This window comes from Vigna radiata, unplaced genomic scaffold (assembly GCF_000741045.1).
Source record: "Vigna radiata var. radiata cultivar VC1973A unplaced genomic scaffold, Vradiata_ver6 scaffold_332, whole genome shotgun sequence".
Classification (NCBI taxonomy): Eukaryota; Viridiplantae; Streptophyta; class Magnoliopsida; order Fabales; family Fabaceae; genus Vigna; species Vigna radiata.
In genome coordinates this window covers 222,117-237,848 of record NW_014541824.1, presented here as the reverse complement: position 1 = coordinate 237,848, position 15,732 = coordinate 222,117, and the positions used below count along the sequence as shown (strand labels likewise).

The window sequence follows — 15,732 nt, the reverse complement described above, 5'->3', positions numbered from 1 at the left end:
TTTATGTTACTTAATAAAAATAACATAAAACAGAAATAAAAACAAATAGGAAAAATAAGGAAATACTATGGTATCTTATTTAAAAGAATTAAATATTATTTATACTTATATTTATGTCAAATTGATATAAAACTTTCTTATTGAAACCATGATTATTAAAAAGAAAAAGAAACTCAAACTCAGATATAATAATATATTTTTTTCATTTATCTTTGCTAAGATGAAATTAAACAAAAAAAGCCATGCTTCTAAATTATTCATAGTCAATTTTCCTGTCCGCAATTAATTGTTGAAAGGCTTTACGAGAGCCAACTTAATGGTTGGACTTATAGTTATTCTATTAACTCTATTAGGAAACTATCATATCTTACCAGATATTCCTCTCTCTCAGAGTTCGAAAATAAATGCTTCAGAAAGAAATATATTTATATATATATTTCAGGAACACAATATATGAAAATTAAAATATACATATTGTTTTGGTAGAACATAAAAATATAATTAAAATCGATAAAGCATGCTACTTTAAAAAAATTAAATAGTGTGTAATTGTACGTAAAACGCAAGATAAAATATAAAGAGAGAAGACACTTTGAAGTAAGCAATTGCTTATATTACTCAATCTTAACTTTTATAGGAAGGAATCAGTAGTTAAAAATGCATATGCTAAGTTGTATTTATGGATACATTGATATCAAATTTATTGGAGATTTGTACTTAAAGTGATTTTGAGATACATTGTTAATTAATTTCTTCGAACCAATTCATACTTACTTTATTATTGTTAACCACTATCACATTCAAGATCAGTTATAATTATCATACTTTATCATACATATATATATATATATATATATATATATATATATATATATATATATATATATATATATATATATATATATATATATATATATATATATATNATATATATATATATATATATATATATATATATATATATATATATATATATATATATATATATATATATATATATATATATATATATATATACTTATCAATAATTTCATTATTCTATTTAAAACAAAAAAAACATAATAATTTGATTTACGCCGTGTCAAGAATTTTTTTCGGAAAAATTCTAATATAGGTGTTTCTAGAAGAATCTAGTCAATTTTGACGATGTTAGTTTTTAGACTTGATGAATCAGTAAGAGCACTCCTAGAGCTCCTAGGATTTAATTCGAATTTCTAGTGTCCAATGATCTTAAGTGACGCCTAATGACACCAAATCAATGAGCTCTATGATTTTAATGTTACTTAATTAGAAAAATCACCGCCTAATGACAGAAGTTGAAGAACCCACTGTTTAAGTGTCGTCCAATGCTATCAATGATGCTCGATGATGTATCAATGCACAAAATTTCTCATTTTGAGTTTTGATTGAGTAATGAGACTCCTTTTGAGTTAATTCCTACTTAATAAAGTTTTAATTACTTAATTAAAAAACTCCATAAAAACATTACAACCCATAGACAAAATTAAAAAAAAAAAAACACATTTTTTCAACATGTATTATACACACCTGTAACACATATCTATGATAGATTAAGCAAAGTTTATGTCATCTCAAATCATAGTTCAGCATACATACACATAAAAACCATACACATATATAATCAACCGAACAATTCAACTTAAAACAAAAACTTCCAAAATATATCTCAAGTCAATTCAAAAAGTACCAAAATTTCTTTAACTCTACAAGATGTTCTACATGCATATAAAAACATCACAAAAACAATAAAACATATCAGTGTGATATTTGATCAACAAATACTCAAATAGAATATTCAAACAACACATGCAACCAAAACAAAATTGCACACAAAAGATAAAATAGATTTAACTAGAAAAAAAAAACATAACATGAAAAAATAATCAATTAGAAAATATGAATTTGTCAAAAATATCATTCTAACAGTTTCTAATATACAAACAAGTAATAAGAACAAACAAGAAAAGACCAATAATTTCTAAAAAAATAATTTATAAAATAATAAAATATTTTAAAATAATAAAACTTATTTATAAATTATTTATTTATTTTAATATTAAAAAATCGAATTTTATTAAATTAAATACACTATTATTTAAAAATATAATTTGGTAGATTCTTACATTTTTAAATATAAAATTTAAATTACTGAATATCATATCGTTCTATATTCACTAGATTTTATAATTTGTAAATTTAATTATTAATGTTACAATTTTGATCATCTGAGTTAAAAATCACTCCAGACAATACTTTTTAAAGTAATTTCCATGAGAAAAAAAAAATCAATTAAATAATTTATAGTTTTTTGATGCATACATGAAATTGATAATACATGACAAAATTGCCTAACCAGCTTATATACCTTTTTTATATAAGGTGTTGTATTGAAATCAAATTCCATTACTCTCTACCAAAGAGATACAACTTTATTGAGCCGAACAATGAATGAGACAAAAATTCTCTTATTTGAGACGTTGTTGATATATATATCATCACAAATTATTGCCAACGATAATGCTGTTGTGGGACTCCATTCATGCTGTTAGTGTTTTATGCTTCTGTCCTATCATGAAGAAAAAATAAAATACAATAAAAGGTTATAAATTATGTATATATTTATTATTATTTTTTTCTATGACATTTTATATTTTAATTATTTTTTAATTATAATTCCCATTTATTTATAAATTTTGTTTTTTTTTCATTTTCAAATCATTATTTTAACTTTTATATTATCTTTGGCATAAGAAAAAAAATATGCAATATGATTTGAATACATTTGGATTTTCCTGTATGCAGTTTAATATATGTTACAATAATATCAACTATACATGCATAAGTATAATAATTAGAATATCTCTTTTGACTTTAACAAACAAATCACTCTTCTTTCCATATATTCTTCTGTCAAATGTATTATAGTTATTTTTAGGTTTGTAATGAAGAAATTATATCCTTAATATTTAACCTTAATTACTAATTAATTGCTGGATTCTTTGTCAACTGTTCGATATAATATCATTCACGTGTTGGGTGTTAATGTCACAGGAATGTACATAGTTTCTAAAATATCATAAACTCTAAAAATATTCATGAATATATGCAAAGATCTACTTAAGATATTAGTTCTTCAATAAAATGCTAATTATAGATACAAGTACAATAATATGAAAAAGGTATAAAATATATTTGCATTTAATAATTATCAAACACAAAGTAATAGTGTTTAATAATTATCAAACACAATGTAAAAGTTATTTGTATTTAATTATAAATAAAGAATTTCTTCTTACTATTTACCCCATTTACTTATTTATTTGAAAATATTTTGTTTCAATTTATGTAAAATATTAATTAATCCATTTTAAATACATAATGTTAGAAAATTGTTATTAACATTTATATATTTTTTTTGAAATATCTACAAATTCAAGACTATCTTGTAATTTGTTTTTCCAAATTTGCAGATAGAAAGTTCATCCTTATCAACTCACAAATTAATTATACAAATAAAGTATAATAAAATTCGATGTTAGAACGGTTTATTCCATCCAAATTTGTTAAAATCTAAACAATTATTAGCTTAATTAAAATTCCAGTTTTCAAATCTGTATTATTAAAAGAAAATTGTAGAAACAATTCAATATTTAGGAAAAAAATTAAATTTAGTTTATTTGTTGTTATTATTTCCTATGACAGTAACTCAACTACGTCACCAATCACCAAACAAATCTATTAACCATGAAAAGAAGGCCTAATTACTTTCAAAAATTTTTTTTACTAAATTATATTTTGAAATTAAAACAATTTATTAAATTTGAAACTGTTTTATATACAAGGAAGGCTCGAAACGATAACATGTTTTCGTATTCGAGTCACACAAATACAGATAAGGCATGCAAGGTTATCATTAATAATTAATAAAAACATTATTAAATAATAATAAAAAATGTGTATTTGCATTAATAGAGTGTTGTAATGCGTGTTATGTTGGTAGCCGACAACCCATTTACCTTGTTCCTAAGACGAAAGCTCATCCCACATGCATCAATTTTCTATGCAAAACTAAACCGTAATCATTCCACAATTAAAAAAAAAAAAAACATTTCTTTCTTAGTTTTTCAGATAATTAGAAAGAAAGCAAAGCATGGTAAAAGAAAAGGGAATGAGAAATTTAGAGGCTTGGTAGATAGCAAGAAGAGTACCCTTTTGTCTCTGATAGAACAAGTTAGAAGATTTGGAATGAGTGGGTTGGGTACATCTCTACCACAATGGTGCCTCTGCAACAGAAGCTCTTGAATTCGATCCAACAAAAAAACAACAAAGAAAACGAGTGGGTCAGGTGAAGAGCCTATTGTGTGAGTTGAAGAGCATGTGTTTGTCAGATGCTGACACCTCTTTGCGTATCAATCATGCAATGCAATAACCCTGCCGCCAATTATACTCTTCTCTTCTCTGCACTCTTTTCTCGCAACTTTTCACACCCTTTATCTTTCTCATTTGAAAAAAATATTCATTTCAGTCCATCTTGATTTTATTTTCCTCATCCGAACACAACCGTACCAACCCACCAAATAATTTCTGGTATTTCACCAAATATTTGGCGCAGGTTGTTTGTAATGTTATGTTCTGTACACCTACCTGTAGCGGTATAGTACAACAAACAAATTCCTTTCCTTTATTTTGTATTTTTTTTCTATTGGTTATTCGATATTAATTATGTTCCCGTTTAGTGGATACTGTCCTATTCCTTGTTTTTTGTTCTAAAATTTGCTGCCTAAACTGGCCTAGCGAAATCTGATTTTTTTCTTAATCTGAAAGCCCTCTGTCCTTTTTGGTTAACCTATGAATTAGGCTATATTTGTTAAAAGAAAATCAATTTCCTTGGTTATAGTTTGTGGTTTTGTGCCTGAGTTTGTTTGAATCGAGAGAGAAAGAAGAAGGGTTTGTTCTTGTTGGGGATGCATATTGAGGGTGGTGGAGGAAACAATGGCGAATCTGGTACCGGGGGTGCTTCTGAAGCTTCTGCAGCACATGAACACGGATGTGAAGGTCGGTGGTGAGCACAGGTCTTCGCTGTTGCAGGTTGTGAGCATTGTTCCGGCACTTGCAGGGGGCGAACTTTTCCCAAATCAAGGTTTTTACCTCAAAGTCTCTGATTCATCTCATGCTACTTATGTTTCTCTCCCTGATGAACATGATGATCTCATTCTCAGTGATAAGATTCAGTTGGGTCAGTTTGTGTTTGTTGATCGTTTGGAGGGTGCTTCTCCCGTCCCCATTCTGAGAGGGGTCAGGCCTGTTCCTGGGAGACACCCTTGTGTTGGAACCCCTGAGGATATTGTTGCGACTCATTCCCTTGCTTTCCTTGACAATGATAAGGACAACAATGGGGTTTCTTCTGGTGTTTCTGACATGGATAGATCGAAGTCTCCGAGGAAAGCTTATAGTGGTGCGGTTGGAGAGAAGGAGAAGAAAGAGAGAGTGAGATCAAATGGTGGTGGTGTGAGTGGTAAGGAGGAAGTACAATCCAACAAGATTAGTGCTGTATTTGCTAGGGGCAAATCTCAGCCTCAACCAGTGAAGCCTCCACTCAAGATTGAGGTAAAGAAGGAGTCTTTGACTAGATTGAGGTCTACCAATTCGCGGTCCATTCCTTCGTCACCAAGTAGTTGCTATTCCTTGCCGACCTCATTTGAGAAATTTGCCAATGGGGTCAGGCAACACCAGACTAAGGTTGGGGCTAAGGTGGGAGTGGTGGAGACGGGAAAGTTGGTTCGTGGGGCTAGTGGTCCTGCTGGAAAGAAAATTGCGAATCCGGTTAGAAATTTGGTGCAGGGAATTGAGCTGGGGACTAAGGCTCTGCGGAAGAGCTGGGAAGGGAGTATTGAGGTCAAGACTAGAGAGTCCTCCAAAACCAAGGTTGCAACCAAGTTTGATCCTAAGCCTGAACTAAGTGTGAGTTGCCATTTCTTCTTTTCAGAATTTCTTAATGTCAAATGCACAGGCTTGTTGGAGTAATTGTTCTTTTTTATTGTTTTCCTTTTGAAATTTTATGCTGAATAATCTGCTATTAACTTTAGTCAGTATCAGAGATTTGGATTTCATTACCTCCATTGATTGAGTTAATTAAGCAACTACATATACCTTTTCCCTTAATTTTTTGTTCTACCAGACTCCTAGGAGAAGAAGCATTTCAGTAGGAAATGGGCCGTCTAAAGAGGAGGAGAAGATTCAAGCACCAACAAAACCCTCTAAGGAACAACTCAAGACTCAAACGTCTGCAAAGAAGGCTAATGCTAATGGAACTACAGCAGAACCAGAAAAGTCTAGCAAGCAAAGAACTTCCACCGGAAAGAAAGCAGAAGTTTCTAACCTCCCTGGAAATTTGGTCAAAGTTTCTCTAAGTAATAGAAAAGTGACAGATGCGACTGTTCAATGGGCTTCACTCCCATCATCTATTTCAAAGCTTGGAAAGGTATATCAATTAAGAACTCCTTTACGTTCACATTGTACTTCTTTGGTTCTTGGCTGTCCAAGCATATACTGTCCACTGAATTGCAATAGAAAAGAGAAAACAAGGCAGAGGTGTTTTAAAAATATTGTCTCGTGAGATATATAAAAACAACTCAAATAAGTTTAATGTATGCCATAGAATAAGTGTTCTGCAGGTATAAAGTTGGTTTATGTTATTGTTCCAAATATATATCCTTACTCACTGGAAATATGACCTTACTTTAACTTCTGCTCAGATTATATCTTTTTATAAACTGGTGTGCAAAAGCAAAACTAACTATACTGTTTCATTCTTTTTCTATGTTCACATTTGTTACAGGAAGTAATGATGCAGAGAGATGCAGCACAGATAGCAGCGACTGAGGCTATGCAAGAGGCTGCTGCTGCAGAGAGTTTACTGCAATGTCTAAGGTGCGAATATATTCATACCTGGACTTTATCCATTACACATTTACATTTAAGGGTGAAGTGTATTAGGTGGGTAAGTGAAGGGTATTTGAACTGACATGGAGAAAGGAGAAACATGTGGAGAATGTGACATTTTTAAAATCAAAATCAGCCAAAGGTTAAAACTCCAAATCACATTCAGAATACCTGTAATTTACCCTCTAACCATTATGTGTAATCAAGGCAGAGACTTCTTTGACACTTTTGAAAATTTTTAGACATAAAGGAAACAAAGTGTGTACGAATGCTATCCATGTCAAATGCTATCAAAACTGGTCTTTTGCTTGATTTAAGGGATAGGCTTGATAGACATATCATGTACATCTTTCACATTTTTAGTGATAATTTTTTCATTTACCACGGTGAGATGCTGAATATATAGAGGAATTCAGGTTTATCCATAAACACATTTAATCCATATGAGGGGCTGTAACGTCAAAATGTTCTAATTCCTGCCACATACCAAGTTTTTCCTGACGTTTGTTTTTGATGTTTCCGGCAGAACATATTCAGAGCTGACGACTTCTGCTAAGGAACATAACCCACAGCCAGCAGTAGAGCAGTTTTTAACTCTTCATGCTAGCTTGAATAGTACCCGGACAATAGCTGAATCCTTAACAAAGCACATCCCAGATTGTTCATCTCCAGATTATGACAAGGGTACAGCAGAAGACATACTAAAAGTAAAATCAGATAGACAAAAACAAGCGGCTTCCTGGGTCCAGGCAGCCTTGACCACCAACCTGTCATCCTTTGCTGTTTTTACAAGAGAAACTCAAACATCGAGGCCTCCAGCTTCAAGCAGCTCTCAAAACCAAAAGTCCGTTGTGGGAAATCAACCCATGTTAGTTCTACACAATTCAAGTGAAGATGCTTCATCAAAAGTTCATGCAAAGACCCGTCTGACATCTAATTCTAAGCATGCCTCACAAGGAACTCTACGCAAACCAGGTGATGGATTATTAAATGGGCAGAAGCAGCTAGTCCAACCACAACCATCCCCTGAATGGGTTAGAGGAAATGGCCTCAATGAGGTGGTTAATTTGGTCGAAACTTTGCAGTTACAATCCCGGGACTGGTTTTTGGGTTTTGTTGAGAGGTTCTTAGACAGTGATGGGGACACTACCTTGTCAGGTAATGACCAAATAGCAGGTATGCTCACTCAATTGAAGAGTGTTAATGACTGGTTAGATGAAATTGTTTCAAGCAAGGACGAGGCAGAATCATGCCAAATATCAGCAGAGACAATTGACCGGTTGAGGAAGAAAATATATGAATATCTTCTTACACATGTTGAATCTGCTGCTGCTGCACTCAGTGGTGGATCACAATCGTCACCTCAGATCCAAACAACAACACAGATTAAAGCCAAAAGGTGAATGAGTACATAGCTTAGCTTAACTATGCATGATTAGTAGGGATCAGAGGGTACAAACTTGGTCACTAAAAGCTGTCCAAAGTCCCCTTTAAATTTCACTTATTTTTTTCCCCTCCTTCGTCTGTTTGTACATAAATCCTACATGGGTTTGAGGTATAGATGGAATCTAATTTTTACTAGGGGAGATAGCAAATTTGTGAGGATATTTTTCTTTCATTTTTCTGAATACTGTTCAGGTGAAATTATACAAATTGAAACAGTCGAAGATATAAGCTGACATGATCTTTTCCAATGCCTTTCCTCTTGCATGGTTTCCCAAATCACGTTGGTGTCAAATCACAGTTTCCCAAACCATGAAGCATATACAACCACGGATAATATTTTAATGAAGGGAATTAAGTACCGGTCTTCTGGTTAAATATCACAATAGAGGCATAAAACTGTGATCTAGTTAAGGAATAAACATATGAATGAATTGCATGTAGCAAAGCTATTAACAAATTTATGAATGTAGAATAGTTATGCAAGCAGTACTAATTATGCTAAGTTTTTTTTGTTGATGTAGGTTATAATTAAATCAGTGTGTCATGATCATTCTCCCTAATACTATTTAATCTCTTGAAAATATCAGTCAAGCTACACTAATAATTCTTTATCATCAAACGAATAAATCTATAGTAAGAGATCTATTAGCAAAATAGTTGCGCTCTGATAGAAGGTTACAAAGCTAGAAGTTACAAAAAAGCATGTCACTTGTAGTCTTTTTTTAGTATCAATCACATGCAGCATCTTAATTAATTAGTAGGCTGCATCATGACAAATGAAAATCTCCATTTTAAGTTCTATATTTGCCCCTTTGGAATTTTTCTCTTTGAACGGGTTCGAATGTATATTGAATATGCCATAACTTATAACTGGAAACTACAGATAATAAGATAAAGTGGTACGACTGATTGTTTCTTCATCAAGATAATGACTTGAGACTTCTGAGGTAGCATTGTTTACCCCTAAAAATACTGCATCAACTCATCAAACCGGAAATACTGCAAACTTTTACAAAGAGAATGATACTATTGGCTGCAGGAAGTGTTCAAATGTGCACTGCAGGACAAAGTCGTGGACAAATAAAGCATAATTTCGTAAAATAAACTTTGGTTATATTATATGATTTGGAGAAGGTCGAAGTCAAAGATGATAAAAATGCATGCATCGGAAATTTTTTAAAAGAATAAGAACATGGGAAATTGAAAGTTTCTTGGGCTGATTTCACCCAACTTTCTCGGAAACATCAGAGTCAACCCACTTTGTACGCAATAGTTAAGGCTTTGACTTCCTGCATTTCCATAATTTCTTTGTGGCACTCCCCAGGTTTTCACATTAAAAAAAAAAAAAAAAAAAAAAAAAAAAAAAGTGGTGGTTCATATGCTAGGCACACTCAGTTTATGTGTGGGCTGAACGCATAAGCAGCTTGTTATCCCTCCCTCCACTGACAGGAACCGAAAGTATTCGCTGCTCTGTGAAACCAGCCTCACGCATTACCCTTCAGTTTAGGACCAAGGAGACCCACGCTTTCGCATAAGACCCATTGGCCAGCTCCCAACTTGAAATGGGCAAGCCAGCATACAGCAGCAAACAGCCCAACCGAGCGCAGCCAAAGCAATGTTCCACCACCTTAATGCCCTCACTCGAGTCACAAGCTAGCGTTACCAAGCTCGACGACAAGATGTGTAGCTTAAAGGTTTATATACATTGCTTTCTATACAAAACTATATAGTGTGGGACCTATTTCTTTCATGAAGCAAATCCACTCAACTTGTATGTACAGCAATATCAAATTCAATTACAACCCGCTGATTATTTCACAAACAAAAACTACGTGGTTTGGATACTACTGATTAATTAATGATTCACAGTTTATTATTCCTTACTCATAGATATGTTGCTAGATGTCCTCAAAGGGGTTGGTATTTTCTCGGATTACAACACAATTTTATCAAAATTGCATAACTGAACCACGAATGTATAACGGAACACTTTCAAAATTGACTCGTTCTTAGCTGCATTAAGTGTCTGAAGCCTGACAAAATTTAAATTTCAGTTTTCAGGTGAAGGCTGGTTCATTTTTTAACTGTATCTTATACAGAAACTTGTCCAAACACATTTATTGGTTAATTTGTTGTACTTTAGTTCTTTCCATTTAGTTTTAGAGAATAAAGAGTGCTGGTTAAATAAATATTATTTTCAACACTGTGATTCTGTAACTTTTTTCTTTCTAAGCCAAAAGTGATCTTGTAGATAGCGTAGAATAATGTTGGAATGAGTAGATTATGTATGGAATCTATGAGAAAGAGGAAGGAAGAAAAGTTAAAGAACACAGTTTGGAACAATAGCAGCATTTTTGCCTTTGGAAAATGTTTGTGAACATGATTCATGTTTATGCTCACTCATTGCATGAGTTTTTGAATTCTGATTCTGAAACTTGATATTTTGCAGCCAAACCCAATAATGCACTGATGATTATCACTATGATCATCACAAAATACTTTACTGTTTTCCACATTCTTATGATGTACTATCACGCATGAATTTTTCTACTAAAGACAAAAGGTTGCTCATAGTCTACTCTAGATGAGGTGGAGTTGGACCACTGTCCCTTGCCCCATAATTTACATGCATACCATTAAGAATCCTCTTTTTTCATATGTATCTAAAGTACAACCAAGAAGGTATCAGCAGAAAGAAATACATTAAGCCTGAAGAATTGTGAGTTATGTGAAAGCCTAAGTCCATTAGGGAGACTTCATAAGTGGCTGTGATGCACAACACAACCACATAAGGGCCTAAAATCTGTCAGATTTTAGTTTTTCCTAGCTCCAATATGCATATTCCTTGGTCTTACAGAATGAACATTGAGATGTGCACTATGATTGTAGCAAGTTGCCTGGTGCATGATTGAAGCAAGAAAATCTTCATTTCCATCTTTCATTGTGTTGTTCATGGTAGGACCAAGCTGCAATTGGTGCCTAACTGGCAACTGTAGCAGATATTGACATTAACCATAAATTGACTACAATCATCTCATTTCTTTTGGATCACAGCTGCAACTTCACTGGGGGATCCAATTGAACTTTCACACATCAGATAACTTAAATTTACTTCTGTGATGAACATAAACATTCTTTAATTTGGGATACCCTTTTCAGATTTGGTTATTTCACTTTTTCATTCACTCCTATATGAACCTTATCAATCCACCACCCAATTGTTCTTTAGACAAATTCTATGGAGAAACTCAAAAAGTAAAGGAACAAATAAACTTGTGATTCAGTTAACTTTCTCACTCACTATAGAGTAGACTTCTCATTTCAGACATTACCTGATGGAAATATTCTGTTTGCCTTCTGATTTGATGCTTGATAAATAATAACAATAAATTTAATTAGAATGCTCTACCAAAAAATGTTTATTAAATTTCTATTTTCTTGTTTAATTATGTTGTATTTTGAAAAGTTATTAGAAGGCATAAATGAAGGGATGTGTTTATTCCTTCACCCAGCTTACGAAAAACAAGTGGTGCGCAGTGTGACACGTTTACCAAACATGGTTTTATCCTCCAAATCTAATTACATGTACTCTTGGCTAATCTAAAGTTTAACCAGTTTTATTGAGTAAATGGCCATTTACTTTCTGAATTTGAAATTCGTTGTTAACAGGGTCTTTGGAATTAATAAATTTAGAAGAATGGTTTGAAACTGTAGTAAAAATCGAGAAACAAATTAAAGTTTCAATTTTTAATTTCACGAAATTCAGAAACTAAGGTAGTGAATGAGAGACTTCATGTTTTCTTTCGTCTGGTTGCCGTTGAAATTACTGATTTTGCTTTTACCCTTTGCAAGGAAGGAAAAATGTTCATCACATACAGTCAAGAGAGAGAGGAAAAAGGGTTTGAAGCAATGCAAATGGGAAGATAATAGAGGATGAGAGAAGGTGAGAATAGTTGTCAACGTGGCATGCATTAAGAATGGTGTGTGGTGGTGTGATGCACAAATAAACTTGATTAATATCTATATGTCTTGGTGTTTAGGGTGCCATGGCATTGCAATGTTTTGCCACCTCAGAAATAAAAAATGAGTGAAAGTGAATATTGAGGAACATGAGAAGGGGTGGTGGTGGAGGACACGGTGGCGCTAAGAGAAAGAGGGAAAAGCAACTTCCTTTTCAACCAAATAGTGCCAACGCACACTCTTAACTCTTTCCCATAACCACCCCACACCATTCACAGATGCAGCAGATTCTCTCTAAGACTTCATCTGCCATGGCCACTTTTCCTTGTTCCAGGGTTTGTATTTCTCTCTCTGTTCCCCTCCTCTCTCCTTTCTTTTTGGGTCTTTGATTTTTGTTTCAGAGCATAATTGTATCCTCAAATTTGGGTTTTTTTTAATCTGTTAGAGTTTCGGAGGAAACGAGGAAAAAAAAAGACAGCGTCCGATGATGTTTTTTATTTCTTGCCTAAAAAACTAAACCAAACATTTTTCGTGGCACCTCGTTGTGTGCCTGTTTCTTCCGGCATTCAATGAATGATAATAAGGTATTTTGCTTTTGATTGCTGAAACAAATCGTTTGATTCGGTGTGTTCTCCTTCTCTATCCTCTGTGATCTGGAATCAATTGAGTTTGGTGTATTTTGTAATATAATTCTGGAATTAGTTGTGTTTATGTGTATTATTTGTTTCTCTGCTTCTTGGTCAGTGATTATGACCTATCTTCCAAAGTGGGTGTGTGTGTGTTTCATTATACTTTGGCGAAGAGGGTGTTGGAATTTGATCATTCTATGTTTCATAGGTGAGAAGTGGGTTGTGCGTGTGGCCAAATGTGAGACAAATTTGCTTTAGAAAAGGCATTCTGTATGGATTTATGCGATTGTTTTCTACACCATTGAAAACGCTGCGTGGAGCAAGTCGCACGCTGAGGGTGGCTCGATTTTGCAGTGTTGTGAATATGTCTTCCTCGTTACAGATTGAATTGGTGAGAGAAGGTTTCTTGTTAGTCTTTTTCAGTTGACATGGTGATGTTGGATTGCAATTATTTGGTCACCCAATATGATAATTCTGAAGAAATACGCTGAAAGCCTGATTTGTGATGCTATTGTGTTTAAAAAAATTGTTAGGTACCTTGCCTGAAGGACAATTATGCTTATCTTTTACATGATGTGGATACTGGTACGGTTGGTGTTGTTGATCCTTCTGAAGCTGTGCCTGTCATAGATGTCTTGAGCAGGAAAAATCGAAATTTGACTTACATACTCAACACTCACCATCATCATGATCACACTGGTGGAAATGTTGAATTAAAGGCGAGATATGGGGCAAAGGTATTTTGTATGACATTTTATGCAGACTTATCATACTTTCTGTTAATAATCTGTGTACTTTTGTTATGCTTACTAGCTACTATTTAGTACAGATGCTAACACTTCCCATGCTGCAATACAGGTGATTGGTTCAGGAACTGACAAGGAAAGGATTCCTGGCATTGATATCTATTTGAATGATGGTGATAGGTGGATGTTTGCTGGCCATGAGGTGCGTGTAATAGACACACCTGGTCACACCCGAGGTCACATTTCCATTCTTAATTCTTCTTAATGGTGAAAAGTGTAAAAAAGTTATCAGTTTTCTATTGTGTAACTCATAGTTTTAATTGATTCATACTGTAGGCCATATAAGCTTCTATTTTCCTGGATCTGGGGCAATTTTTACTGGAGATACGTTGTTCAGCTTGTCATGTGGCAAGCTCTTTGAAGGAAGCCCTCAGGAGGTTAGTTAAAATGCACTTGTCCATTTTTTTTCCTTTTAAGGTTTGAGATCTCTGTCTGGTAAACCATTGCATCTAGGAACATGTCTTATCTTCTGATATATGGTACAATTAGTTGACTTGTTCATTGATAAAAGCATAAATGTGATGTTGGTGATTGTAAGTGTGTGAAGTCTAAGCTTGTAATGTGAATTGCATCTTCAGTTGTTTACAATGTCGTCCATGTTGCAGATGATGTCTTCTCTTAAAAAGATCATGTCCCTGCCAGATGATACAAATATATACTGTGGACACGAGTATACATTGGTCAGTTACACTCACTCTTGTCCCTTATGCTCTTTGCTTTCTTTTTTCTTAGCCTGAGTGCTGTGAAATTGACTTTTTTACCTTGCTGTTGGCAGATGAATACAAAGTTTGCATTGTCTATAGAACCTGAAAACAAAGAACTTCAATCCTATGCTGCTCATGTAGCTTACCTTCGAAGTAAAGGCTTGCCTACGGTAAGTTTCAGTGCTGCACTTGAATTTTTCTAACTTAGGTTTTCTAAAAATTCTTTCACTCCAAAACTTTAATTAATTTGGACCAAACTAATAAGTTGTGTTTGTATGTGTTCAGATTCCCACCACACTGAAGATGGAAAAGGCTTGTAATCCATTTCTTCGTACATCCATTGCTGCAATTAGGCAATCATTGAACATTGCAACCACAGCAAATGATGCAGAAGCCCTTGCTGTCATTAGGCAAACAAAGGATAATTTTTAGAATTTTTTTTTTTTAATTTATATTGTATAAGTCTTGAAACTTGATCTATATAGGGTTAGGGTACGAATCCATCTTTGGAATAATGTGTGCTTGATGCTATCTTTTCAATACGATTTCAGAATTTTGTTCTTGAGTTCATTTGGGAGTTGTGTAGTTGATTCCAGAGAAAATAATTTTGCGATTGTGAAGTGTAATTGAATTGAGGCATGTTCTTAGGTTAAGGGAGATTTAAATTTAGACCTATGAAAAATATTTGATTTGGATTCCTTGGCTAATTAGATGCAAAACTCAATTGAATCAATGCTGCCATTCCATTACTGGATGATTCAAACCTTTATATTCAAATTGAAAATTGAAAGAAAATTAATATTTTAATGCATGATTTTTTTACATTTATTTGATATGATTTTTTCTTATTCTTTACTTTTTTTTAAATATAAAAAATTATCATTTTATGATTATTTTACTCTTGTTTCAAATATCATCAGTTTTATTAGTAACTAATAATTTTTCTCAAGAAATATTAACCAAGTTTATGATGATTACTTTTTATATTAAATTGTTTTTAGTTGGATTTCCTTGATTATACTTCCTTTCCTTGTGTTGTTTAAAGGTATATCAAAATTCATTTGTTATTTTTAAATGTAATTACATGCATTTCTTTCAGTTTTTATATTATTTTATCTAAATGTTACTATATTTTCTTTTTATATTGTGAGTGACTAGTGGAAACATATGTAAATGTGTCCAATTTTTTCTTTATAATTATAAACTGTATTTTTAAAAATTAAA

At 33.0% G+C, this 15,732-nt stretch overlaps 2 protein-coding genes across 5 annotated transcripts; both read left to right on the top strand.

Moving 5' to 3' along the window:
* Positions 1-4,107: 4,107 nt before the first annotated feature.
* On the top strand, positions 4,108-8,661 carry LOC106778475. 3 transcript variants are annotated; one of them, XM_022776193.1, is made up of 5 exons: positions 4,108-4,673; positions 4,919-5,982; positions 6,200-6,502; positions 6,860-6,951; positions 7,490-8,661. In XM_022776193.1, the coding sequence occupies exons 2-5, from the start codon at positions 5,014-5,016 to the stop codon at positions 8,364-8,366; spliced, it is 2,241 nt and encodes a 746-aa protein (XP_022631914.1). In that variant the 5' UTR covers positions 4,108-4,673; positions 4,919-5,013; the 3' UTR covers positions 8,367-8,661. The 3 variants fall into 3 exon arrangements, with proteins under 3 accessions (XP_022631914.1, XP_014521931.1, XP_022631915.1); XM_022776194.1 differs by lacking the exon at positions 4,108-4,673 and having other exon boundaries at positions 5,024-5,161; positions 5,241-5,982; XM_014666445.2 differs by having other exon boundaries at positions 4,108-5,982.
* Positions 8,662-12,438: 3,777 nt separating this feature from the next.
* Positions 12,439-15,161, top strand: LOC106778444 (probable hydroxyacylglutathione hydrolase 2, chloroplastic). Of its 2 annotated transcripts, none has more exons than XM_014666403.2 (8): positions 12,439-12,704; positions 13,207-13,389; positions 13,532-13,735; positions 13,857-13,980; positions 14,081-14,181; positions 14,410-14,484; positions 14,580-14,678; positions 14,794-15,161. In XM_014666403.2, exons 1-8 carry the CDS (start codon positions 12,648-12,650, stop codon positions 14,938-14,940), a joined length of 990 nt encoding a protein of 329 aa, XP_014521889.1. In that variant the 5' UTR covers positions 12,439-12,647; the 3' UTR covers positions 14,941-15,161. The 2 variants fall into 2 exon arrangements, with proteins under 2 accessions (XP_014521889.1, XP_014521890.1); XM_014666404.2 differs by lacking the exon at positions 12,439-12,704 and adding an exon at positions 12,750-12,953.
* Positions 15,162-15,732: the final 571 nt, after the last annotated feature.